Genomic DNA, 26,208 nt, shown 5'->3' on the forward strand with positions numbered 1-26,208 from the left:
AGATAAACTCAGGATGCCCTTGTATTTTAAAATATCAGTTTATTCTTTATGTTTCCTTGTTGCTACACAGATACATGTGTATTAACATGCGAACTGATGACCTATATGGAGTTGAAATCCTGAAGACTGAAGAGATGAACAATCTCAACTGTAGTTGAATGATAGAATATTTTCATTTCTATATTCCAGTGATATACTGAATTCATTTTTGTCTATCCCATCATCAAAAATGTTCAATGCATTACAAAGACTGCTTGCTTTATCACTGCACAGACACATTCCTTTCAAATCAGGAATTGCTTTCATTAAAATTCCTGTCACTTGTGTGTGGCGTTATTTTTCTTTTGTTACCCTGTCTAGACCCAATTATCCTGAACACTATTTTGCATCAAATAAGCTAGGAATTTTAGAAGAGAAGCAATCAGCTGCCTGGAAGAGGAAGCCACAGAAGCTTCACAAAGCTTCTTTGATTCCTTGACGTCTTTACACAATCCTCAATCTCATCTAGCAGAGCACATCAAGGCTCAAGAGAAATAATGAGCAAGCGAGGACTGTACAGCGGTCCAGAGCATAAGGCTCTGAAGTCAGACTCCCTGGGTTCAAATCCTGGCCTTGCCCCTTATTTCCTTGGAGACTTTAAGAAAATTACTTAGCCTCTCTGTCTCAAGACTTAAAGAGACTTAACCTGTGTCTTGAAATATTCCCTGTGTAAAAACAAAAAAATCATAGTAGTTACAACCTCACAGTGTTCTTGTGACCATTAAGTAGGACGATGCTGTCATGAGCATAAGTAAAGTGTGAAGGACAGCTTGGCACACAGTAGTTGTGGAATAGACCGTTCTAGTATGCGTCTCCAAATCTGTGTTCTCCATTTCTCTATTAGTGGAATGTTTAGCTAGGCTCATGGCCACTCAAAGTAGACTATATTTCCCAGCATGACCCGCAGTTAGTTTTGCCATGAGATTAAATGTTGGCCAATGTGATGTGATCAGAAATGATACAGGCAACCTCTAGGTCATGCCCCTAATGGAAAAGCAGTGTCCCTGTCCCTTGAACCTTCTTCCTTCCCAGAGGCTGGGATGAGAACATAGGGGTGAGCCATCTTGGATGAAGAGCCAAACTCTCAAGATGGTATAACTACAGAAGACAAGGCACCCAGACCCATGTTATAATGGAGCCACCATTAACAACATCACAAAGCTGCCAAACAACCCAGACTTTTCCATTAGAGAGCAATGTATTATATTTCCGTCTTGTTTAAGCCATAATTAAAACGTGTCTCTGTCACCCACAGCCAAACTTATTTCCCAAACAAATACAATAAGAACTCTGGAAATATTAGCTTTTTATCATTGTACACTTGCAAAGATGTTGCTATCAGGTTTTGCTTCAGCCTCTGCTGCAGTGCCTGCCAGCTAAATCCCTGTCTAAAGCTAGAGTTTCATATTCCTTTAAGAGAGCAAAACCATGGTGACTAACGAAAAATACTGCCCGAACCAGAAACGATGAGAAAAAAAAGCACTTGAAATAATATATGTGGGCAGAATAATGTCACAGCAGCCTGATGCCAATGGTTGCATGCCTCCTACCACTCCTGTCTCTTGTTCACATCCAGAGGCAATGCCATCAACACTGGGGCTACTTCCTATTTGCCTAAGGAAAATCCAGATGTGACCAGACCTCCTTTCTGTACTCTGAATACAAAAATGTGACTTTTCCATTTTGATTGTAGATTCTGTGTGTAGAAGCTATTATTAAAAGCTAACCATCATAACACTTAGCCACAATAATGACGGGCACTCTGTTTTAAGTGTCATGCTCTTAAACGTTGACAGTAACCCATGAGAAAGACATTATGATTCTGATTTTATAGGTAAGAAAGTCGAATCTCAGAAAGGAAACTTCACAGGGCTATTAAGTGGTGCAGTCAAGATTCAGATCCAGAGTTTTATTTTCCCAAATCTGTTCTTTTCCCTACACCAGGCTCCCCTCATTGCCTCTCAATGTGTTAAAATATTGTTGCTCAGAAAGAACACTGTATTTATATTAAGGACTGCTATTGCTTTCCTGGTTGTGCAAAGCCAGGCTGAACACACTCAAAGTTCAGCCTCAGTAAACATGAAGGATTTCTTCTGCCTGCCCTGCTTCTCCCACTAAATGGCACCTGCCCAAATCGCCTCTTATCACAAAGTCTTTCATGACAAATAAGCCCCAACAGAACTGTTCCTCAACAAACACCACTATAAACTTTATAAAGCTTTTGATTAGTTTTCAAGTCAAAGGCTATTAAAAACAATCAAGACCATCCAAGAATTGGGGAAAAGTTTCACTCAGATAGAAAGCTACTTCACAGAACGTAAATAAGGAACAGAATTGAAAGAACGCTTGACTAAATAAAGAAATCTTCGGACTTCCCTGGTGGTACAGTGGTAAAGAATCCGCCTTACAATGTAGGGGATGCAGGTTTGATCCCTGGTTGGGGAACTAAGATCCCACATGCCTCGGGGCAACTAAGCCCGCACACCACAACTACTAAGCTCATGTGCCTCAACTAGAGAGCCTACGTGCTGCAAACTACAGAGCCCACGCACCCTGGAGCCTGTGCACCGCAACTAGAGAACAGAAAACCTGCACGCCACAACTAGAGTAGCCTGTGTGCCACAACAAAGAGCCCGCATGCTGCAACGAAAGATCCCACATGCCTTGATGAAGATCCTGCATGCCACAACTAAGACCCGACACAGCCAAAAAATAAAAAAATAAATAATAAATCTTTTTTAAAAAGAAAGAAAGAAAACTTGCAATTTGTGTCGATTTAATGTGTTTAGAAATTCTCGGGAATTCCCTGGTGGTCCAGTGGTTAGGACTCTGCGCTTTCACTGTCCTGGGCCCAGGTTGAATTCCCTGGCCAAGGAACTAAGTTCCTGCAAGCTGCACAGTGAGGCCAAAGAAAGAAAAAAAGAAAAGAAATTGTCTCAAGGAAAGGGGGCACTGTGAAATATTCATGTCTGCAGATGATGCCAAGCACTTTCCGGTAGTAAAACACTTGGCTCATAGGAACATACCAGGAGATCTCTCAAATCCATGTGAACAGACAGGTAACTGTTTATTATCTATAGTCTTAAAATCATAGCAGAAATTGATCTCATATGTAACTATCAAACCAAGTCTTCCACCTGGGAACACCTTGAAATAAATATCATCTCAATTTCTTGGCCTGACCAGGAACAAGGACGTATTCTACTAATCTGAAACCCAAAGGATACCTTTCTTGAGTATCAAAAACAGTAGAAAGATGCTCATGATCGCTAATTATTAGAGAAATACAAATCCAAACTGCAATGAGGTACTAACTCACACCAGTCAGAAGGACCATCATTAAAAAGTCTACAAATAATAAATGCTGGAGAGGGTATGGAGAAAGGGGACCCTCTTACACTGTTGGTGGGAATGTAAGTTGGTGCAGCCACTATGGAGAACAGTATGGAGGTCCTCAAGAAACTAAAAGTAGAGTTGCCATATGATTGAGCAATCCCACTCCTAGGCATATACTCAGACAAAACTATAATTCAAAAAGATACATGCACCCCGATATTCATAGCAGCACTATTTACAATAGCCAAGACATGGAAACAACCTAAATGTCCATCGACAGATGAATGGATAAAGAAGATGTGGTACATATATACAATGGAATATTACTCAGCCATTAAAAAAACAAAAGAATGCTGTTTGCAGCAACATGGATGGACCTAGAGACTATCATACTGAGCAAAGTAAGCCAGAAAGAGAAAGACAAATATCATTCGACATCACTTATATGTGGAATCTAAAATACAACACAAATGAACATATCTATGAAACAAAAACAGACTCACAAATGTAGAGAGCAGACTTGTGGTTGACAAGGGAGAGGAGGATGGGAGAGGGAAGGATGGGGAGTTTGGGATTAGCAGATGCAAACTACTATATATAGAACGTATAAACAACAAGGTTCTACTGTATAGCATAAGGAACCATATACAATATCCTGTGATAAACCATAATGGAAAATATGAAAAAGAATATATATACATGTAGAACTGAGTCACTTTGCTGTACAGTAGAAATTGAACACAACACTGTAAATCAACTATACTCCAATAAAATTTCTTTAAAAACCAGGAGAAAGTCCTGTTATCCACATGGTAAATTACTCAGAGAGAGAGGATGTGGAGATAGAATCAGTACAATAAGACGTAGGAAACCTGCATTTGTTTTAAAAAACAAAAGAAAAGGATAAAATACTGGGCTTTTAAAGATTATTGCTATGACAGTGAAAGGACAGAATTGACTTGATGGGAGGAAATTGGGCATTCACACACAAAAAAGATAATTTAAAAAGAACATGTTGCCCTTGAAAAATTCTTTAAAACTACTTCTGCTGCTGAATACGGGTACATACTAGTTTTAATGTTTATAAAGAGATAGCTGAAGTTTACTTCTCAACTGTCTCTAAATTGAATATGTGTAAACTAAATAATTTTAAATGCAGCAAAAAAGGAGTTACATGCCCAGCAAAGGCAGTTATCAGTACTTAAGCCACTGTCATTTTGATTTTCTGACGCTCAGAGCTGAACTTACCCTAATTTCCATACCAATAAATAGCATGTATACTGTTACAGAAGTACAGAAGAATGCAAATCCTGCCTTTAAAATATGAATTGTAGAGAGTCTGGCAAAGATGTAAGTTATTTGTATTTTAAATCAAATTGACATATTCTTTGTGTAAGTTATTTTGAAAGTGGAGACTTTGAACAATCCAATAAAATATAACTTTGCTTCTGTTAAACTAGAAATTAATTCATCTCCATCTCCTATGCCTTGCACATAATAAGTACTCAATGAATTTTTGCTGAATCTTGGAAATTATTTCCCTAATATACGACAAAAATAATTCATACAAATAAATGTTAAAACAACACTAACATCCAATAATAATAGACAATGTGAATAAAAAATCCACTTAAGAGGGAATACAAATGGCTAACAATCATGTAAAAACACTAATAATCACATAAATGCAAATTAACATAGGACACTACTTTATCAAATTAGTAAAGATTTATAACAATAATTCTGATGTTTGCAGTGATATAATGTAATAGTCTAGTGAAGAGGAAATGGACACATTTCTGGAAAACAATTTTTCAATTTAAAGGAAGTATAAATCAAAATATGAATCATAATATAATAAAAAATTAAGACAGGAAATTTAAGAATAAGGATGTTCATGGAAATTAGAATAGTTAAAATATTGAACATCCATGTTATGAAATCTTATCCAGCTAATAAAAATGATGCTTCAAAAGAATTTTGAATGACATCAAAATGTTCATTAAGTAACGTTAAGCAAAGATAGAGGATACAAAGTTACATATATAATGTGGTTCCAATTATGTGAAAATTACATGTACACAAAGAAAAGCAACAGAAAGCAAATTCAACAAAAGTGGAAAATATCTCTGGGAAGAGGGATCTCATGTGAGTTTATAAAGTTCATATTATATGTATTTTCTAATTTTCTATAATAAACAAAACTACTTCAATAATGAAAAATGTATCAGAAGATATTAAATATTTCTTTAATTGTGAATTAATAATTTATAATACAAAAATATTGTTGATATTGATGCCCTTTATAGATCCTAGTGCATTATTGAGTTTAAAAACTTTAAAAATCTCTTGCTGTTAGAAGTTTTATCAATTTTAGATATTTGCATGAAATGTTTACCAGTTATGCTTAATTACTCTGCAATGAAATAATGATTAGAAAAATTATTAAATGCATGTCAGCCTAATCTTATTACACAGTTAAATCAATTAAACCTAACTCCTATTACTATAGGAACCTTCAGATAAACTGTTGATATAAAATGGTCATATTCCTGAAATCTAAAATGTTAGAGGTGGGCTTCCCTGGTGGCGCAGTGGTTGGGAGTCCGCCTGCCGATGCAGGGGAGACGGGTTCATGCCCCGGTCCAGGAAGATCCCACGTGCCGTGAAGGGGCTGGGCCAGTGAGCCATGGCCGCTGAGCCTGCGCGTACGGAGCCTGTGCTCCGCAACGGGAGAGGCCGCGACAGTGGGAGGCCCGCGTACCGCAAAGAAAAAAAATCTTATTAAAATGTTATAGGTAACTATTTATTTATTTATTTATGGCTGTGTTGGGTCTTCGTTGCTGCGCATGGGCTTTCTCTAGTTGCGGCGAGCGGGAGCTACTCTTCGTTGCTGTGCACGGGCTTCTCATTTCGGTGGCTTCTCTTGTTGTGGAGCACGGGCTCAAGGCACTCGGGCTTCAGTAGCTGTGGCTCGAAGGCTCTAGAGCGCAGGCTCAGTAGTCGTGGCGCATGGGCTTAGTTGCTCCGCGGCCTATGGCATCTTCCCAGACTAGGGCTCGAACCCGTGTCCCCTGCATGCTTGGCAGGTGGATTCTTAACTACTGCACCACCAGGGAAGCCCGAAGTAACATTTTTGTTAGTGAAGATTTCACTTATATTTCCTTAGATGTAAAATGCCCATTTCCCCAGGAATACAGTTGTTATTAGCTTAGTTAGATCTTCCCTTATGAACTGACCTCACTTTGGGAGATGAGTCTTCATTCACTCTCTCAGCCCTGACATGCTACCCTACAGACATTCAGCCATGCTGTGGATTACATGGGCTTTATAGTTCTGTGTTTCTTCAATTTACAGTAAAAGGGAATGGTAGTTTCCTGAATGTGAGTGCAAATGAATCCCTGCTGCCTAGGGGTGATGTCCTCTATACCAATTCTGGCCAGAGACAGTACACAAGGAAAGAAAAGGATAATGAAAGGGGAATTCAGAGAATGAAAGAGATATATACAGCTGACTCTTGAACAACACGGGTTTGAACTGCATGGGTCCACTTATATGTGGATTTTTTTCAATAGTAAATACTACAGTATTACGTGATGTGCAGTTAGTTGAATCCTTGGATACAGAACCGTGGATACAGAGGGTCAACTGTAAGTTATACTCTGATTTTTGACTGCATGAAGGGTGAGTGCCCCTAACCCGTGCACTGTTCAAGGGTCAACTGTGTGTGTGTATACACACACACACACATTATACATATATATGCACACAAACTCTACATAGGTAACAATTTTGCTCATGACTATGACCACCATGTTATTTCAAACAAAAAAACAGTCTGGCAAGTATAAGTTCAATTATTTAGACAATCTAGGGTTTAAAATGTCACCAAGGGCTTCCCTGGTGGCGCAGTGGTTGAGAGTCCGCCTGCCGATGCAGGGGACACGGGTTCGTGCCCCCGTCTGGGAAGATCCCACATGCCGCGGAGTGGCTGGGTCTGTGAGCCATGGCCGCTGAGCCTGCGCGTCTGGAGCCTGTGCTCCGCGACGGGAGAGGCCACAACAGTGAGAGGCCCGCGTACCGCAAAAAAAAAAAAAAAAAAATGTCACCAAATATCAGGTATTTGTGACCCTGTGCCTATGATAAGACTTACAATAAGAATTACTTGAAGGAAAATCCTGTAAATCAAATTTTAAGTTAGTTTCCCTATATGTGTGTATATATTGAAATTAGTAAGGTCTTTAGTGGGAAAACCCCTAAGGTTTTCAATTTGTTTAAGGCAGAGCCAGATTTTTTCTTCCAGATCTCTGTGACTCATTAAGAGTTTGGGTTCCATTTCAGAACAACGATGTTCATGCGGGGAGATTCTGTTAATCCATTAAGAAGCTTTGTGGCAATTCTATTAGGATTAAAACAAGACGTTTACCAAACTGGAAGTCCACTCTAATAGTTCTCCTGGTGTTCTATGGGGACAGTGAGTCTACGCTCTTGAGAAGGTCAAACCAATTCTGTTCTTGGTGGTAGTGATAAGATTTGAAAAAACAGCCCCACAGATCAAACAATTGTAGGGTATTAAGATACTGTTTTTGGCACTTGTTGGTCGCCCTGACTTCCCGGGTGAATGGATAGTTCTTGAAATCGCTTCAAATCCATTTCAACCAAATATTTAGCTTATCTGCAGGATTCCAAACAGCCAATTTCAATGCACTTTCCCCTTTTGTTTCTCCCTCCTTCTCTTTCTTCCCCCATCCTGCTGTAAAATGATGGAATCAAACCCAAAGACAAAGCCATAAGGTGGATGGCAGTTCCCAGGCTGACCTCTGTGGTCTCTTGATGATACTAACCCCTGGTTTGCTTGGTGGCCCGTCTCAGCTGGGCTAGCTGTGTGGAACAAATCATTATACGCTTGCACTTTGGTTCTCAGTCAGCATAAAGGGTAGAGCAACATAAGGAACTCTTGTCAGTTTTTACTGTGTGAAAGCAACGCTTCAATAAAAGTCGTAGTAACTTTGGATAATGCTATACAGCTTATAGGTCAGAGCTTTCAGTAAATACCAGGCTAAAGAAATGTTTTCTGTTTTGTTCCATTTCTCTGACAGCTATTAATAAAGCTGTGGGCTTTCAACAGGGTCGGAATAGGTGCAGTTACCGCATAAGCATCCCGGCACAGAGGAAAAGGAAGCAATATGGAATGAGAGAATCTCGGCTCTCGTCTTTACCAGTTGGGCAAATTATTTAATCTAAGGTTCACTTGCCACAGCTATACTACATTATAATAGTACATACACGTCAGGGATGGCATGAGGATTAAATGAGTATCCATTTGTGAATTGAGTAATCCATTCTCCGGCATGAGGGACGCACTGGAGAGTTTGACATCTCTTTTATTCTAGCCCCCCTGAGAGGTCAGATGTATCACTCAGAAGTTAAAAGTGACCTAAGAGTGGAGTGTGAGCTCTGGAGCCAGACTGTGGGGAATGCAAATCACAGTTCTGCTACTCACTTAATAGCTGTGTGATCTCGGATGAGTTATTTAACTTTGCACTTCAGTTCCCCCACCTATAAATAGGGAAATTAATACTTCTTACCTCATTGGGAAAATGGAGTTGTAATCTGTCCCTTGCAATTGTGCAGAACCTCCTGCTATTTCTTGCTATTTTCTATACCTCCAGATTATTTTGTTGTTCTACAGAGGCAATTGTCTACAGAGGCAATGAGATACATTAAAGCTGTCCAGCACATGAGCCACTACAAATTGGGTGAGGCATCAAAATCTCCTAGAGATGGAAGGACCCTGTGAAATCATCTAACCTCCCAGACAGAAGTCCATGTTCTACCTCTGATAGCTGACGGCTTCTAGTCCAACTCCATCTTCTCTCTTAGGCTATAAATGTCCTGCTTCTCCCCAAGATGGCTTATCAAGCTTTCAGGCGTATGCAGCTATTCCCAAGGCTACAACTTACCAAGGTGTTGTTTTCAACACCAAAGGTCAGCAAACTACAGCCCTTGGGCCAAATCCAGCCCACTGCCTGTTTTTATAAATAAGGCTTTACTGGAACACAGCCACATCCATTGGTTTACATATTGTCTATTGCTTCTTTCACCCTGCAAAGGCCGAGTGAAATAGTCACAACAGAGAGCATATGCCCTGTAGAGCCTGAAACATTCTCTACCTGGCCTTTTACAGAAAGTTTGCTGACCCTTGGTTTATACCATAGATAAAGCCTGATCCATGACTGCAAACTGTTTTATGTTTATGGACCCAGCAAGCATTAAGTTTGTGTCTCTGCTCACCTCCATTATTCTAACAATGAATACAGAGTGCTTGGCTCATAGAACATGCTCAACAAATGTTGATTACTCCTGAGTTCTGGGGCTTGTAGGATGCTTTTGGCTGCATGTAACAGAAAATCTGATCCAAACTGCTATAAATAACACTGAAATATATTATATTGCTTAAAGAATAAGGCCAGAAGTGTGGCAGGTTCTAGCATATCAGGATGCTGACAACAATTTTCTGCCAACCTTTTGGCTCCACTTCATCATTGTGCTGGCTTTTATACTCAGCAGCAACCAGGATGACATGGTTCATTGAACCCATCCAGTGAGAAAGAGAACCTTCCATAAATTCAGGCTATATATGTCTGAGTGGGTCATCTTTGGTCTCATGTCCACCACCACCAATAATAATTGGCAGAGGAATCCCAGTCAAGGGATGACTGTCCTAAAAAATCCATTGCTGGAGCTGAGCAAAACTGAGTTTTGGGTAGGGATGAAGAAAAGAGAAATGTACACAGTAAGACAACCAATAGAGTTCACCACTGAGACAAGTCCAAGAATAAGTGCCAAACAGAACATAAGGCCAGATATGTTTTCCTGCATTGTGGCTAAATGGAAATGACAGCCTCTAAGTGACAATATAGCCCACAAATGAACTGCTGAAATGAACAGTTGTAACAGGGAAGAACAAAATCTGACTCCATGCTGGATCTGTTTCTTCTACTTTAACCTTTGCTCTCTGCTGCTTTTTGTTACTATAATCACCAGAAGGATGTTGTCTATAGCTATTAGCATACACAATGGCCTCCCTTGGGGAACTCTGCCCCTCTGCCTGAATGTTAAACTAAAGTGCCTTTGCTCAGCTCACAGGGAAACATTCTGACCCTGCCCACCTGTGAATGGCTCCAAGAAAGAAGAAATAAACACATCCCCTCTCTGAGGCTGGCCAAATCAGGAGATGTTTTGCAAGACTTATGGCCTTTTTACATTACTTCCTCACCTCCTCCCCCGCTCTGTTCTATAAAAGAAACTGGCTTCCAGACCCTGATAAGATGGTACTCTGGGACATTAGTCCGCCATCTTCTCGGATGCCCAGCTTTCCAAATAAAGTCATCTTCCTTGCCTCAACACCTCGTCTCCTGATTTACTGGCCTGTTGTGCGGCTAGCAGAGTGAGCTTGGACTCGGTAACACAGTCACTTATAAGTTGAAGATTTCTTATATATAGGCCGATACCACAAAGTAGACATTGAACAGTATTTGTTTTTAGGTGTGAAAGATCAAGTAGGGTAAGAAATTTTTAATGAGGTTTTTTTGGGAGTAGATACTATGCGGCATGTATTCATATTTGTTAGGCTGAGTTCTTCCAAAGTTAGGAAAACCTAAGGAACAAAATGATCAATGGAGATTTTTATTTTGTGGTTCCAAATGGTCGGTATTTTTTTCCATTTGCAATTACTGTTGATAGCTCAATTTTCTTTGCATCAGTTCTTCCCTCTTTCTTCATTGCATTAAAGCCATCAATATATCTAAGTGATTTGTTCTTCACAGAGAATATTTTTAAAACGTACTTTCTAATAGTTGAAACCTGTGTCTAGATATCTCCTACCTCTTCTTCCTTCTTAGTCGGAAGGAGAAGAATAAATATATCTGAGCCTCTTGGATCAACCCAGAATGCTCTGGTAGCTGGCAAATGTCTCTTCCCAGCCTACAATTCATGCCTGGAGGTAATTATCAGACTTTTCATGTGCCTTTGGCTGCAGAGCACCTTTAGAAGCACCTAGAGGTCAGTCCCACTGAAACCGAGCAGGACCCTGTGGGGCTCCTGGGCACTGAAAGCCTTTCAAACAGTTGCTAACCAGGGAAGGGAGGGGGATGCAGAGACAAGGGAGGAGCAGCCAAGAAACAGTAGTGCAGCCTTGGGGCAGGGTCCTGGTTCCCCATCGAGGGATACACATAACAGTATCTTTGAGCTCTTCTGCAGAACTAAAACCCCCACCAAATGGAAGATGTTAACTACTTGATGAAGCATTCTTCATTCCGGAGAAGGTCACAGTTCACCCATCATCACCTGACTCCAGATGATCTCTGGATTGAAGGAATGCAGGCCCGGCACGCACCCTGCTCCTTATCAGCAACCCAGCCCCCCGATTATAAAACGCCTCACAAACCCCTACCCTCACCCCCTGCACTGGGACACACAGTTTTGAGGGCATTAGCCCGTTGTGGCCCCCTTTGCAATAAAGCTATTCTTTTCTACCTCACCCAAAACTCTGTCTCCGTGATATAATTAGGTGTCAGAGTACAGAGGCCAGATTCGGCTTCACCACCTTAATTAATGCCACACACTGCAGTGGCTATACGGACTGTGGAGCACAGTTGGGCGACAGGCCTAAAGTGTTGATTCAATACCATTTTTACACTCTTTCATTGTTCTATTTTCCTTATCTCTAAGGACAACCTACTAAAGCAAATAAATATACAAACAAACAAGAAATCCACTGCTTCCCAAACTCCAATGTACTAACTTTCCAGATCAGTTTCTTCTTAGTAATCATCATAATTCTTAAAAATTTTCTTTGGCTTCCACTTCCTTCTGAAACTTACTAGTGGAATCTGAAGGCAAATTTGTGGGTAAACAGCTGAAACACAGTTGATCTATACTGGCCAATGTCAAAATCCTTTTCCCATTTCAAGGCTGAGCTCAAATGTTAGCTCTTCTGTGAAACCATTCCTTCAATTTCTATCTTATCCATAATAACTTACTTATTCCTCCAGACTCCCACAAAATATCAACCTACACCTCTGTAGCACAGTGAAAACAATGGTTGTAATAGCTAGCACGAATGTTTACAGTTGCAGTAAAATCTGCTACACCATAAATTCTTTGTGTTGATGATTTTGGAGGATATCAAGGAAGATGGACTAAGTTCACTGACTGGTCTGACAAATCTCCTGGTTGGGCTTTTAAGAAGCTAACTCAGAGATGTAGATACCTGTGCAAGTGACTTATGAAGTGCTCTCAGGAGGAATCTGTAAGGGAGTAGGGGAGGCAGGAAAGGGAAGAGAAGGGGGACTAAGGAAGCAAGACGTGATTTTTACCTGAAGGCCAGTCTCAGCATGATCCCATGGGGAGCTCTGAAGCAGAAGTTGCACTGTAGAGTCGGTCTTGCCTTGAGGCAAGGGTTTCTGTACCCATCAGCCATTGGCCCGGGGCAGCCCAGTAGGGACAGAAACTCAAGTTTATCTGGCATTTGTGGCTCTCTACTCCTATGGGCAACTCCAGCCACCCAAAGATAGTCCTCTAAAGAAGGTAGTAGGTGCCAGTCTTTAGAAGTAAAGCACGTGGAAACTGGGAGATGAGAGCACAGATCCAACAAAGGGGCTCAAAAGGATTGGAGTGGAGCACTGATGGTATTCACAACAACTCATAAATCAAGGGCAACACAAACCAACGATAAGCCTAATGATGTTAGCCAGCGATTAATAAGTGCTTACTGTAGGCCAGCCTTGTTCTAAGCTCTTGGTAATATTAGCTTATTTAATCCTTACAACAGCCTAATGAGGTAGCTAATGTTATTATTTCTGTTTTGTCAAATGAGGAACCTAGATCTATGGAGGCAACTAGTCTAAAGTGACACGAAGGTGACCTTCTTAGTCATGGTGTAACTAAGATTTGAATCAACAAACATAGATGGGTGACTCAACAGCAATGCACTCTAAACCCATGCCACCCACTTGGTGTGGCTTCTCAATACAGGAAGCTGTGAAGAGTGGCAGAGCCTTGAGTCATTTGGCCTGGGCTCCTGTCTTGGTAGCTCAGAACAAAACGAGACAACGCATCTAACACAGTTAGTGCAGAAAAAAACTGCACGAACTAAATATTAGTCAGTGTTTTTATTAAAGAAGGGAACAAGACATTGCCACTTTCAAAAAAAATCTATTTTCTATAAAAGTATCTTAGATCTGTAAAAAGCCTTTCTTCTGCTATCCTCTAAATGTTTAAAGAGCCAGGAAATCAACAGCTTTATTCTTGATAGCTCTGTTGTATATGACACAATTGTTACAGAGAATAAGGAAAGAAGGCAAGGGAAGATAGGGAAAAAGGAAGAAGGAGTGTAATAGATTATTACTAATAGTTATTGAGAATGACAGGAACAAATATTCTGAACAAAGTCCTGTTCACTGTACTTCAGTCTTTCCTGGGATCTGGTTATTAAATTGTTTTTTCCTAAAGAGGGTGATTTTGAATTCACCTGAGAATGTTATCAATAATTGCTTTGTACCTTGCCCCCCATAAACAATATAACTTTTTGCAGCGCATTAGAAAATTTAGTCACTTTTCATGACTAGACTACCAATGCCAAAAATATTACTGATTTCTTGAAAATCATTAACTGCATTTCATTGCCACCTGAATTCTAAGCACAGAAAAAGTGCACTAATTTTAATCAAAGCCTCTGTTTAAGATTGGCGGAATACCCTGAAATGATGGAAATAAAAATTCTGAGCTCTTCACTATGAAATAAGAATCAATCAAGAATATTTCAGGGCTTCCCTGGTGGCGCAGTGGTTGAGAGTCCACCTGCCGATGCGGGGGACGTGGGTTCGTGCCCCGGTCCGGGAGGATCCTGCATGCTGTGGAGCGGCTGGGCCCGCGCATCCGGAGCCTGTGCTCCGCAGCGGGAGAGGCCACAGCAGTGAGAGGCCCGTGTACCGCAAAAAAAAAAAAAAAAAAAAAAAAGAATATTTCAATATCTTTCCAATTCTAAGGATCCTAGTTCCTTTAGGCACATTGAATATTTTTGCAACATGTAAAGATAATCTTATGATGAGTTTTCTCCTCAAGTAAAATAAACATAAGCTTCTGATTGCAGTTTTGGTAGACACACGATGTACAAAAGCTACATGTTGCACAGTAGTAGGCAGTGACTGAGGAGGGAACTCTGTTTATTTTTGCTCCTCTACTCAGAGGTGAGACGTAATAACCAAATATATATATATATATATATTTTGGGGGGGGGCAGTACGCAGGCCTCTCACTGTCGTGGCCTCTCCCGTTGTGGAGCACAGGCTCCGGACGCGCAGGCTCAGCGGCCATGGCTCACGGGCCCAGCCGCTCCGCGGCATGTGGGATCTTGCCGGACTGGGGCACGAACCCGTGTCCCCTGCATCGGCAGGCAGACTCTCAACCACTGCGCCACCAGGGAAGCCCTCACCAAATATATTTAACAAGCAGGACAGGACAGGCAGCAACCAAACAGAATGAATGTGGCAACCAATCAGAATGATGCTCTGATCATTCAGAACAGATGACGTAACCAATCAGAATGGATACTGGCTGAAAGACAGATGAGGTCACACCTGGGGATTCAGCTAAATATCAACCCTGCCTACACCTGATGTGAAACTCAACTCTGCCCACATTACTCAACTCTCCTCACACAGAAACTTATTTCAAGAAATTCAGATGATTTCTGGGATACAACGGGAACTTTTCACTTTCCAGATCCCCTTCCTCTCCCAGCTCTGGTCAAGGCAAATTCCCACTAAGACTGACCTAAGAAAGGCATTACAAATAAATAATAGTTAACATTTATTGTGCACTTAAGTACCAGGCACTACACATTATCTTCCTTAATCTTTGCAACAACCCTATAAGATGAGTGCTACTATTATCCCTGTTTTATTGATGAGGAAACCAAGGCATGGAGAAGTTGAGTCACTGGTTCAAGGTCACACAACTAGTACATCCCAGAGCTGGTTCTCAAACCTGAGCAGTCCTGCCACTTACCTATGAGTTATGATGTCATTGGCAAATTGACATTCTCATCAACATATTTACAGCTCAATCCCATCCTTCCTTCTAGATAAATGATAAAGTGCCAAAGATGTTTTCTAATATTTGTGCTACTGCTTGCAATCTACGAAATCACTGACTAACACTTGTCACCAATGTGGTTGCAGTTGCCCCATTTCTGATCTAAACTGCTTCAAACAAACAGAAAGCAGTCAAGGAAGGCAGACAAGATAAAAGAACATTACCTTATTCTCTTGTCCTCTACTTTTTTCAAATATTCATCTCTCTTTAGGACTCCCAGGATCATCTCCTTCTCATGATCTAATAAAAATGACAGGTTGATGAACTCCGAGTTCTTAGACATGGTATTTCAGCAGTAGCTCTGAGTAGCACTGGTTGAATCTTCCAGGTGAATTGATATCCACAATTCTTAAGGTCTCCCGGAACAACAGAGTCACTCAGTTGCTTGATGTAGAGAGGCTTTTATAAGGTCTCTGAAGAACTGCTGATGGTAGGTAGGGATTCTTCCAGGCAACACAGAAAACAAGCTCCACTGGGATTACATTTCAAGAAAGTCATTATTCTTTTAACTGAAAAGATCTCCAAAGCCTTTGTGGCGGTGTACAGTCCAGTGGCAGCTGAGCTTCCCTAATGATGCTCAACGTTAACCCAGAAAGTTACAGAGCAGGAAACAGATCTGCTGGGACAGATTCCAGAAAACACTGCAAAGGTGGAAAAAACAAAGGAGAGGAAAATTAGGCCATTTTCCTCAGAGCACTTGTAAGAGTGTCTAATTTTTGAAACAGTGATGTACCTAACTCAAAAAACACTTTTTAATCAGTAAACATGCATTTATGAAATACTTATTGTATTTATTACCATCAAAGAGTACTTATATTTCATTGTTTCCAGGTTCTCTATGTCAATTCTGCTTCTTCCATTATAACGAGCTTCCTCTACCAGCCAGATCCCGTTACCACCCTTGCAGCTGATCCATGGGTCACCGTTTTGGGACTCTAAGAGCACAGTCTGGACTGTCCACACAGGACAGGTCCCTTAAGTGGCTCCATCATGCCCTCCCTCCCTCCCTCCCCAAAACTAGGAGCACAACATAAAAAAGCATTGCCGGCAAAACAAATATGAACCAGTGCTGCACGTATCAACCTAAATCTCTGTCACAAACATGTTGAATGAAAAAACTTAAGTTGCAGAATTCATGCAGAATAATAGCATATGCATGAAGGAAATAATTTTCAAAGACATTACATCTAATTTAGGACCACATACATTTGGAGTATAAATATAAGGAAATTCATGGGGAATTCTGAGAGATGCAATCAGAGAGGAGAACACAGGAACTTCAACTACTGGGTGATGTTTTATTCTCAATATAGGTTTTTATCTTACGATGTACATGGTTGTTTATGAGTTATTCCAGCTCTGTATTAACATACCACAAAATAGATGTTTTAAAACTATCCCTTTGTCAACATAAGCTCACCAGGCCCTCTCCATCATATTAACTCTTGGGCACATTCTTTCATTGGCTTGCTACCTGTATTCTCTCTGCGCATCCCCTTAAGAAACATGGCTCTTAGTGTGACCTACGGGGTTTTGTGATTAGGCATCATCCCACGACACTGTTCCTCAGCTTCCCTTCAGGTCTCTGAACTACAATCCATATGCAGGTTACACTTGGTTTGGTTGGTTCTAGCCAGGTTTCTAAGGGTAACTAGATATTTACTCAAATGTTGCTTTGGGACCTCCCAGTTACCATAAGGTCAGGTTGACTCAAATGCTGAGATCTGAAAGGATAGGCTCCAGTCCAGGGCCTCTTTAACTTTCCAAAGTCCCCATGTGTTCGTTCTCTACATTGTATAACGAAACCAGAACTTTGCTGAAATGACTCAGAACTGAACTGCTTCCTACAGACCAAGAGCTATCCCCCTTGGAGGAAACTGGCTAGGTCTCAGAGAGTGTAGACTCTCTAAATATACTCCAGTCCTTTCCTCCATCTCCAAAGTTCTAGAGGCTACAGGGCCCAGAGGACCCCAAGATTGACATGAAGAGGAAACAACAAGGTTAAGCGTAAAAGGGGCTCTTCAGAAAGGTTTGGGGGTTTTGTTTTGTTTTTCCTTTTTAATTGAAGTATAGTTGATTTACAATGCCGTGTTAGGTTCAGGTGTGCAGCACAGTGATGTAGTGTGTGTGTGTGTATTCTTTTTCAGATTCTTTTCACATATAGGTTATTACAAAATATTGAGTAGAGTTCCCTGTGCTACACAGTAGGTCCTTGTTGGTTATCTATTTTATATATAGTAGTATGTATATGTTAATCCTATCCTCCTAATTAATCCCTCCCCCCGACCCTTCCCCTTTGGTAACTGAACTTATTTAACAGAAATAGACCCACAGAGATAGAAAGGTTTGGTTTTTACATCACTGTCAATTGTGGTCTCTCTCAGGTAAAGAGCACAGCTGTTTTTCTAACCCTTGTGTGTCTCATCTGGTTTCATGCAGAAATAGAAAAAGCACTTGTAACTCAGTTAATGAACATCTTATCCTCACAGCCAGGTTCACTTAAGATATATTTTGTATTTGAAATGTCAGATTTAGAATGTCCTATGTGAATATTCTATAGAATTGTACTTAGAATTTATTTAAAGCATTGGGAGCTATAAAAATGCTTGATTTGAAGCTTATGGTTTTCCTTGCCTTGGGCTTAAGTTTATGCACGTCTGCCCTCTAAAAATCCAAGAGTCTACTCATGAGGAGGATAAACGGAGGGGAGTAGTAACACCATGGGGGTAGCACAGGAAGGTGACAGAGAAGATGGGAAATGAAGCATGGATATAAGAAAAATGAAATTAGTCAGTGAGAGCTTAATTAACAAAATTAGCCCTAAATGGATTTTTACCCTGGATTGCTAGAGATGATTTATAAATGAGTGACCAAGGAGATCAGAAGTAGCCAAAATTTTATCAAGAAAATCAGGATGTTTCCTCCAGAAGCCAGGACCGGACTGTGAGTATAATTTACTAACATGGAATGGAAATGATGGTCATCCAGTCCTTCCGGAGAAATACAGGGTGGAGCAACCAGAGGAGACAATAAGCTTGGGCAGAGAGAGAGGCATTCCAAGGAGCTAGGTGCTGATGGTGCCCATCCAGACTCCGACCAGAGCAGAAGCATTTGGGCCTCAAAATGAAAATAATTCCTGGTAGTACACGTTCCATGTTGGGTGAGGAGGCTTCAGTCTGACAAATTTTCATGCCATGAATCACTCAAAGCAGACAACTGTTTCCTCTTGCTTGACTTTTACTTCCTTCTGGACACTTCTGGTTTAAGTTGGCTTCCCCTAGAGCTCTCCCTTCAGGGAATGGATGTCCTGGTCCTGTCAATGGAACCCTCTGTGTCTGGTTTGAACCCATGTCTGATCCGTTCTCTGTATGCTGACCAAATCACATTTCTGAGCCTTTGGAGGACCAGCATCTGGGTTGTGATGAGTTTACTTAAGTATACTTAAGTATGCACCTTTTTTTTTCCGGCATGTGGGATCTTAGTTCCCCGACCAGGTATTGAACCCGTGCCCCCTGCATTGGAAGCTTGGAGTCTTAACCACTGGACCGCCAGGGAAGTCCCAGTGTGTACCACTTTTGGGTGCCTGTTTTCAGCTAGTTCATAGACCCTCCTGTTGGATCCCTTACCCACTATGTACACACTTTAATCAAGTGAAAAAATGAGTAAAAATAATCACGAGTGCATTTTATCTAGAGGTGATTCTTATTCTTTTAGTTAAATGTACCCAACACTAGTCAGGAGAGATGAGTTCATTTTTATTTTATTCTTCAAAACCTTCACTTAAACAGATTTCTCTCCTTTAACATTTCAGATACAGATTTTTCCCTCTCTGGCCAGTAGCCTTGCCGAACTGAGCTATAATATTTAAAAAGATGACAAGATGGTTTGCATGTCATTCTGCCACCTTTCAGCATAGATAGCTCAGGACAGGTCATTAAGTCTGCTCGGTGCCACACAAGATGAGATAATCAAAAATTCTCACAGCACCACACAAAGACACAAGTTTCTTAAAAAGCAACTGTTTTGAGTAACACACACCTAAAATTAATAGAGGGCTGGTATTTTAGTCAAAGGAAAGGGTATATCTGAATGTATTTCATTATGGGGTACTTGAAATGCAGCTTTAAAAATAGTGAGTTTTACAAATATAAAATGGGAGTACTTGATATTCTGGATTGGCCAATACATTTCCAAGTCAATGATATAAAAAAAAAGATGATGATGGAGGAACTGTTGTAGACTAAGACACCAAAGAGCCATATAACCAAATAACTAAATACAATACATAAACCTTGATTATTTAGATTAGATCCTTTAGAACAAGAGTTATAAAAAAAACATTCTTAGGACAATGAGGAAATTTAAATATGGACCGGATATTAGATATTATGAAATTACTAGCTCTTTTAAGTAAGACAATGATATTGTGGTTATTAATAAGAATATTGTTTAAAATGTTTTTACTCTTAGAAGATGCATAATGAAGTATTTAGTTGCTAAGTGTGATATTTGTAACTTATTTTAAAATAATTTCAAAAAAGTATTAACTATAGAGATAAAGCAAATATGGCAAAATGTTAACAACTGCAGAACCCAGTCGGCAAGTCCGTGAGTGTTCACTGTACTTCTTTCAATATTTCTTTATGTATGAACATTTTCATTAAAAAATTGAAAGGAAACACATGGGGAAAGTGATAATGGTAAATGAAAGCCTTCAAAATTATATTTATGACAACTACACTGTGCGCTATAGACATTATGTGTCCCCTCAAAATTAATATGCTGAAACCTAATCCCCTATGTGATGGTATTTGGAGGTGGAGCCTTTGGGAGGCGATTAGGTCACGAGAGGGGAGCCCTCATGAAAGGGATTAGTGCCCTCATGAATGACAAGAGCTTCCTCCTCCCTTCTGCCCTGTAAGGACACAGGAAGAAGTCAGCATCTAAAAGCCACGAAGTGGGCCCTCACCAGAACTGTGAGAAATTAATGTTTGTTGTTTAAGCCACCCAATCTATGGTATTTTTGCTGTAGCAGCTCAAACAGACTGAGATACTGTGTATCATTTTCTACAGAAAAATGCATTAGAAGTTAGAATATAAAGCAATTATACTCCAATAAAGATATTTAAAAAGAGAAATTAGAATAACTATAAATTATTCTTTAAATGACTGAATAACATTTCCTAATCTCAGGTGGGTAATTTATATCTCAAGACCTCTAGGAAGGATGACATGCCACAAATGATCCTCTATACATTTTATCGTCTTCATAAAGTAACCATAAGATACACAGTGATAACTGCTAAGGAAGCTATAACTCAGTCTTATCCCAAGATTTATCTTTGTGAAGAATGTTTTTAGCTATGCTTCTTCCATCATTTAAGAAGATTATGAGACAGATAAAAAAAAATTCATTGCACTGTTACTTAGTTATAAATTCAGCTAGTCACAAAAAGACCCCACAATAACATGCTCATTTTAAAAAATGTAATGCCAGAGGGACTATAATAGTTATGAAGCAGAGACAATGATAACTTAGCTCTTTTGCAGGCAACTGTTTCCAATGCGATATGAAGGACATTAACTCCAAGACTTTTACCACTGGAGGTGATTTGGCAACATGTATCATGTTTTAAAATGTGCAGGAACTTGACCCACCAATTCCAAGTATAAAATGTACCCTTAGGAACTAGTAAGACACTTGCGAGATTTGCCATAGCACTGCTTGAGAGCTGAAAATTAGAAACAATGTCAGATAACAGGAAATGGGCACACCGATATAACTTAATCTATTTATTAAGGTGGAAATATGCATACTATATGTCAAGTTAAAAATCAGGTTATTGAACAACATGTATCATACAATCTTTCTTTAAAAAAATAAAACATGGGCTTCCCTGGTGGCGCAGTGGTTGAGAGTCCGCCTGCCGATGCAGGGGATACGGGTTGGTGCCCCGGTCTGGGAGGATCCCACATGCCGCGGAGCGGCTGGGCCCGTGAGCCATGGCCGCTGAGCCTGCGCGTCCGGAGCCTGTGCTCCGCAACGGGAGGGGCCACAACAGTGGGAGGCCCGCGTACCATAAAAAAATAAATAAATAAATAAATAAAACATGCTTACATACCAACTGAAAAAAAATAAAAATAGAATGTTTCTGGAAGTGTTCTTAGGATGAAATTAATACAAATAAAATTAACTTCTTGTTTGCCTGTTACTGTGTGACAACACAACAGTGAGATGGATTTTCAGCACACTTACAGGGATGTTTAGGATGCTTAGAAAAACCAGCTAAATAACACATGCAAAATTCACTTGGGAGTGCCTTTCAAATAGATGAGCAGGCAAGACTACACATGACTGTCAAGAGGTGAGAACCGCCAGAGGGATAAAGATGCTGTGAGGAGAGAAATGAATAGTTCCTTTGCTATGAATCCCAAGCTGAAAGACTCAAAGGCAGATGCTACAGAATTGCAGGCATTTATTTTTTTTAAATAAATTTATGTATTTTATTTATTCATTTTTGGCTGCATTGGGTCTTCGTTGCTGTGTGCGGGCTTTCTCTAGTTGCGGCAAGCGGGGGCTACTCTTCATTGCGGTGCACAGGCTTCTCATTGAGGTGGCTTCTCTTGTTGCGGAGCGCGGGCTCTAGGCCTGCGGGCTCAGTAGTTGTGGCTGGTGGGCTCTAGAGCGCAGGCTCAGTAGCTGTGGTGCACGCGATTAGCTGCTCCGTGGCATGTGGGATCTTCCTGGACCAGGGCTCGAACCCATGTCCCCTGCATTGGCAGGCAGATTCTTTTTTTTTTAATTTATTTTTTATTTATTTACTTTTGGCTGCCTTGGGTCTTCGTTGCTGCACGTGGGTTTTCTCTAGTTGTGGCAAGCGGGGGCTACTCTTTGTTGCGGTGTGCGGGCTTCTCATTGCGGTGGTTTCTCTTGTTGCAGAGCACGGGCTCTAGGCATGCGGGCTTCAGTAGTTGTGGCATCTGGGCTCAGTAGTTGTGGCTCGCAGGCTCTAGAGCACAGGCTCAGTAGTTGTGGTGCATGGATTTAGTTGCTCCACGGCATGTGGGATCTTCCCGGACCAGGGCTCGAACCTGTGTCCCCTGCATTGGCAGGGGGATTCTTAACCTTTGCACCACCAGGGAAGTCCCTGGCAGGCAGATTATTAACCACTGCACCACGAGGGAAGCCCAGGCATTTATTTTCAATAGAGCAGTTTCTTCTCACGTGGACAAGTCTGCATGGCACATTCCATGGGAGTGCAGTAGTTGAATATTTTTTTCAAAATGGTATTGATTCTCCAAACAGTAATAGGAAGGTCAACTAACAATACCATCAGCTTTATAGTGATGCTCCAAGAACAGCATCCTCAAAATGTCCCACACCAGCTAATACTTAGAGAATTCAACTAATCCTTATGACCCTCTCGCAAAATAAAGTCTAATACCCCCATTTTATAGATGAGAAAACTGAGACAGAGAGAAATTAATGAACATGCCCAAACTCACACAGTCAGTAAGTAACTCAGAACAGTGTGGTTTCAAGGACCCTGCTTCCAACCAGGACAGTGATTGCCTCTCAGGGCCTCCATGGAACAACAGAACCCCACAACTTCTCAGAATCTTTAATGCTCTGATGTTCATTGTGAATTTTCACAGAACCCTCAGTCTGGAAAAAGATACTGGTTCTTAATCTTGACATCATGTATTTTCATATTTTTAAAGAGAAGACTATCTTAAAAATAAAACTGGTTAGGAAAAAACCTAAATAAATTCAAGAGAGAAAGATTTGAAAGAAAAATTCGAAGACACACTTAGATCATAAAATCTGGTAGTTCCCCTGCATGCTTTTTAACTATCAAGACCTATACAATTCTGTATTGCTGAAAAAGTTTCACAGAACAGACTGTATATAAATTGTAAATATCTGTACAAAGGAAGCCAGTATAAATAAAGTGAAAACAAACAAGAGACAAGCTAGGAGAATAAGATTTGTTCCATATAAACCAGAAAAAGGATTAATATCTAGAAAATATAGAGCTCCTACAAATTACAAGAAAATAAACCAGTAAAATAAGGGGCAAAAATAAAAACATGTAATCCACAGTATTAGCAATTCACAAGCAATTCACATAAACATGAAAAGATGCTTATTTAGCTCACTAGTCATTCAATGCAAATTACAAGAACACTTTTTAGTTTTTAGATTATGAAAATGTAAAAAACAAAAATCAATTATCATCCAGTGTTTGGTGAGGGTGGGTGGAAATGGGCATACTCATGCCCCGTTGGTGGAAAGTGGAGATAGGTTCAACCCTTAGCTGAGGGAGAATTCTCCATGGGTTCTTCCATATTTACATGTCTTGTGAGCAGAGGCACTAAATGGCCTTTTGTTCTGGACAATCCTTCCAGAACTGTTTGCAGAGTGACCAGTAAAAGACATAGTATGTCTCTCTCTGGAGACAAGCGAAGATTTGCTTACAATTTGTTTAATAAAGCAAAACTCTCCCTCAAGGGCAGATGGCAGATTTGTAAAAAATTTGGATACACTTTCAGGGTTCCTCAGCTGTTACGCAAATTCACTGCATGTACAATTTTCACCTGGGCACTTGTGGGCAAGGGGAACCAACACAAACATGAAGCTCATGAGAGTTGCTGTGAGGAATAAAATACATTGTATATGACCCAGGAATGTGTGTCTTCAAACACCAAACATAAAATAGTGACAGGCCTACTTCTTAGCTTGAAAGTAGGGTAAAATCTCACAGCCTTTATGGTTCCTGTCAACCTTTTTAGAGGATGAATTGAATTTTTCAAAATTGGTCAAAGGGTACAAGATTTCAGTTATGCTAGATGATTAACTCCTAGGAATCTACAGGACAGCCCAGTGCCCACAGCTAACAATACTGTGCTGTTTACTTAAAACTTTGCTACGTGTTAGCATAAATACACAATACATACATAAGTTGGATGAGGGAAAACTTTTGGAGGTGATGGATATGTTTACGGCATTGTAGTGATGGTTTCATAGGTGTATACTTACCTCCAAACTCATTAAGTTGTATACATTAAATACGTACAGCTTTTTTATATCAATCATACCTCAATAAAGTTTTTTAAATTACGTTTTGAATGTTTTTGACCAGTTAAGAATCTATCTTACAGAAAAATTAATACCTGTGTGTACATATGAGGATAATGTAGAGATATTCATGACAGCGTAATCATCAAGAGTGAAAATTCTGAAATAGCCTAAAGTTATAGTAATATCATGGTACCATATTAAAGTGAGGTATTTAAAAATGTGTATTGACATGTAAATAACTAAGCTACATTGTTAGTTGAAAACAGAAAGATATTTATGCTTTTGAATGCATACAGATGTAATGTACTGCGGCCAGTATACACACATATAATACATGTAAATGTATAGGTAAAGGCACAGGATGATACATACTGATCTGTTCATCATGTTGCCTATAAAGATGGTAGCTGGATTGTCAAAGGTTGGAGAAGAGATGAAAGGGGGCTTATTTACATATTGGTTTTTATTTTATACATGTTCATATAATCATATATTATTTATGTCTTTAAAAATTTTTAAGAAGTGATAAGGTGTGGTTAGAAGCAAAAGAGAGAGAAGCCAAAAATAATTTTTTAAATGTGATCTTAGAAGAACACAGGTGACACTGCCAGCAACAGGGAAGTTGGGGAGACGTGCTGGTTTGGGTGGGTGATAATCGATTTTGGTTTTAGACATGTTGTGAAATAGGTGATACCATCCTGACTCTTCAGCATCACAGTTTCCCGCCTCCGTTCTTGCTCTCCTACATCAGATTCTTCCAAAACACAAATGAGACCATTGTCACTCCTATGCTTAAATCCTTCAGTGTCTTTCCTTTGCCCTTAAAAGTTCAAACTTGCTTAATATGGTTTAAAAAAAAAAAAAAAACCCTCAGGATCCGGCTCTTGCCTGTCCCTCTCTCTCGTATCTATCCTTTAACCACACTCAACACTTCATTCCTCTAAAGAAGCCATGGTGTTCTTCACCTACACATCTTCCAATTTGCAAGACTCTCTGCCTGGAACACTTTCCCCCTCCCCTCATCTTCTACCTGCTAAGCATCCACAGGTATCTGCTTAAATGCCTCTTAGTCTAGCTCAGGTATCTGTGAGAGGCTGAATAATGGCCCCCAAGATGGTCATGACCTCGTCGCTAGAACCTTTGCATGTGTGACTAGGTCAAGGATTTTGCGATGGGGAAATTATCCTAGATCATCCAGATGGGCCTAATGTAATTACAAGGGTCCTTACAAGATGGAGGTAGTACAGTTAAAGTTAGAAGAGGAAGTGTGATGAAATAAGCAGAGGTCGGAGTGATGGTCTTCAAAGATGGAGAAAGGGGCCATGAGCCAAGGAATGCAGGCAGCTCCTAGAAGGTGGAAAAGGCAAGGAAATGGATTCTCCCCTGGAGCCTCCAGAGGAAATACAGTCCTGCCAAACCCATGATTTTAGCTTTATAAGACTCATTTTAGACTTCTAATGAATGAGATGAAAAAAATCAGACATTTGAGAAGGAACACCTAAAATAAAAATCTCAGTGTGAGGTGATGCTCTACGCCAAAATGGAGTGTAAAAAAGAAACTAAACTCTGGGCAGACGCTTGAGATGAAGAAG

General features: G+C 40.2%; 1 protein-coding gene across 7 annotated transcripts in view; it reads right to left on the bottom strand.

Moving 5' to 3' along the window:
• Window positions 1–26,208, bottom strand: part of SYTL5 (synaptotagmin like 5) — a 258,849-nt gene that overhangs the window by 158,420 nt on the left and 74,221 nt on the right. For all 7 annotated transcript variants that reach the window (XM_081222095.1, XM_081222094.1, XM_081222097.1 and 4 more), the window contains exon 2: window positions 15,699–16,175. In XM_081222095.1, coding sequence (XP_081078221.1) covers window positions 15,699–15,817 — 119 coding nt within the window. In that variant the 5' untranslated portion in view covers window positions 15,818–16,175. The remainder of the gene's footprint in view (window positions 1–15,698; window positions 16,176–26,208) is intronic.

The sequence above is a fragment of the Mesoplodon bidens genome (assembly GCF_964165515.1).
Source record: "Mesoplodon bidens genome assembly, chromosome: X".
Lineage (NCBI taxonomy): Eukaryota > Metazoa > Chordata > Mammalia > Artiodactyla > Ziphiidae > Mesoplodon > Mesoplodon bidens.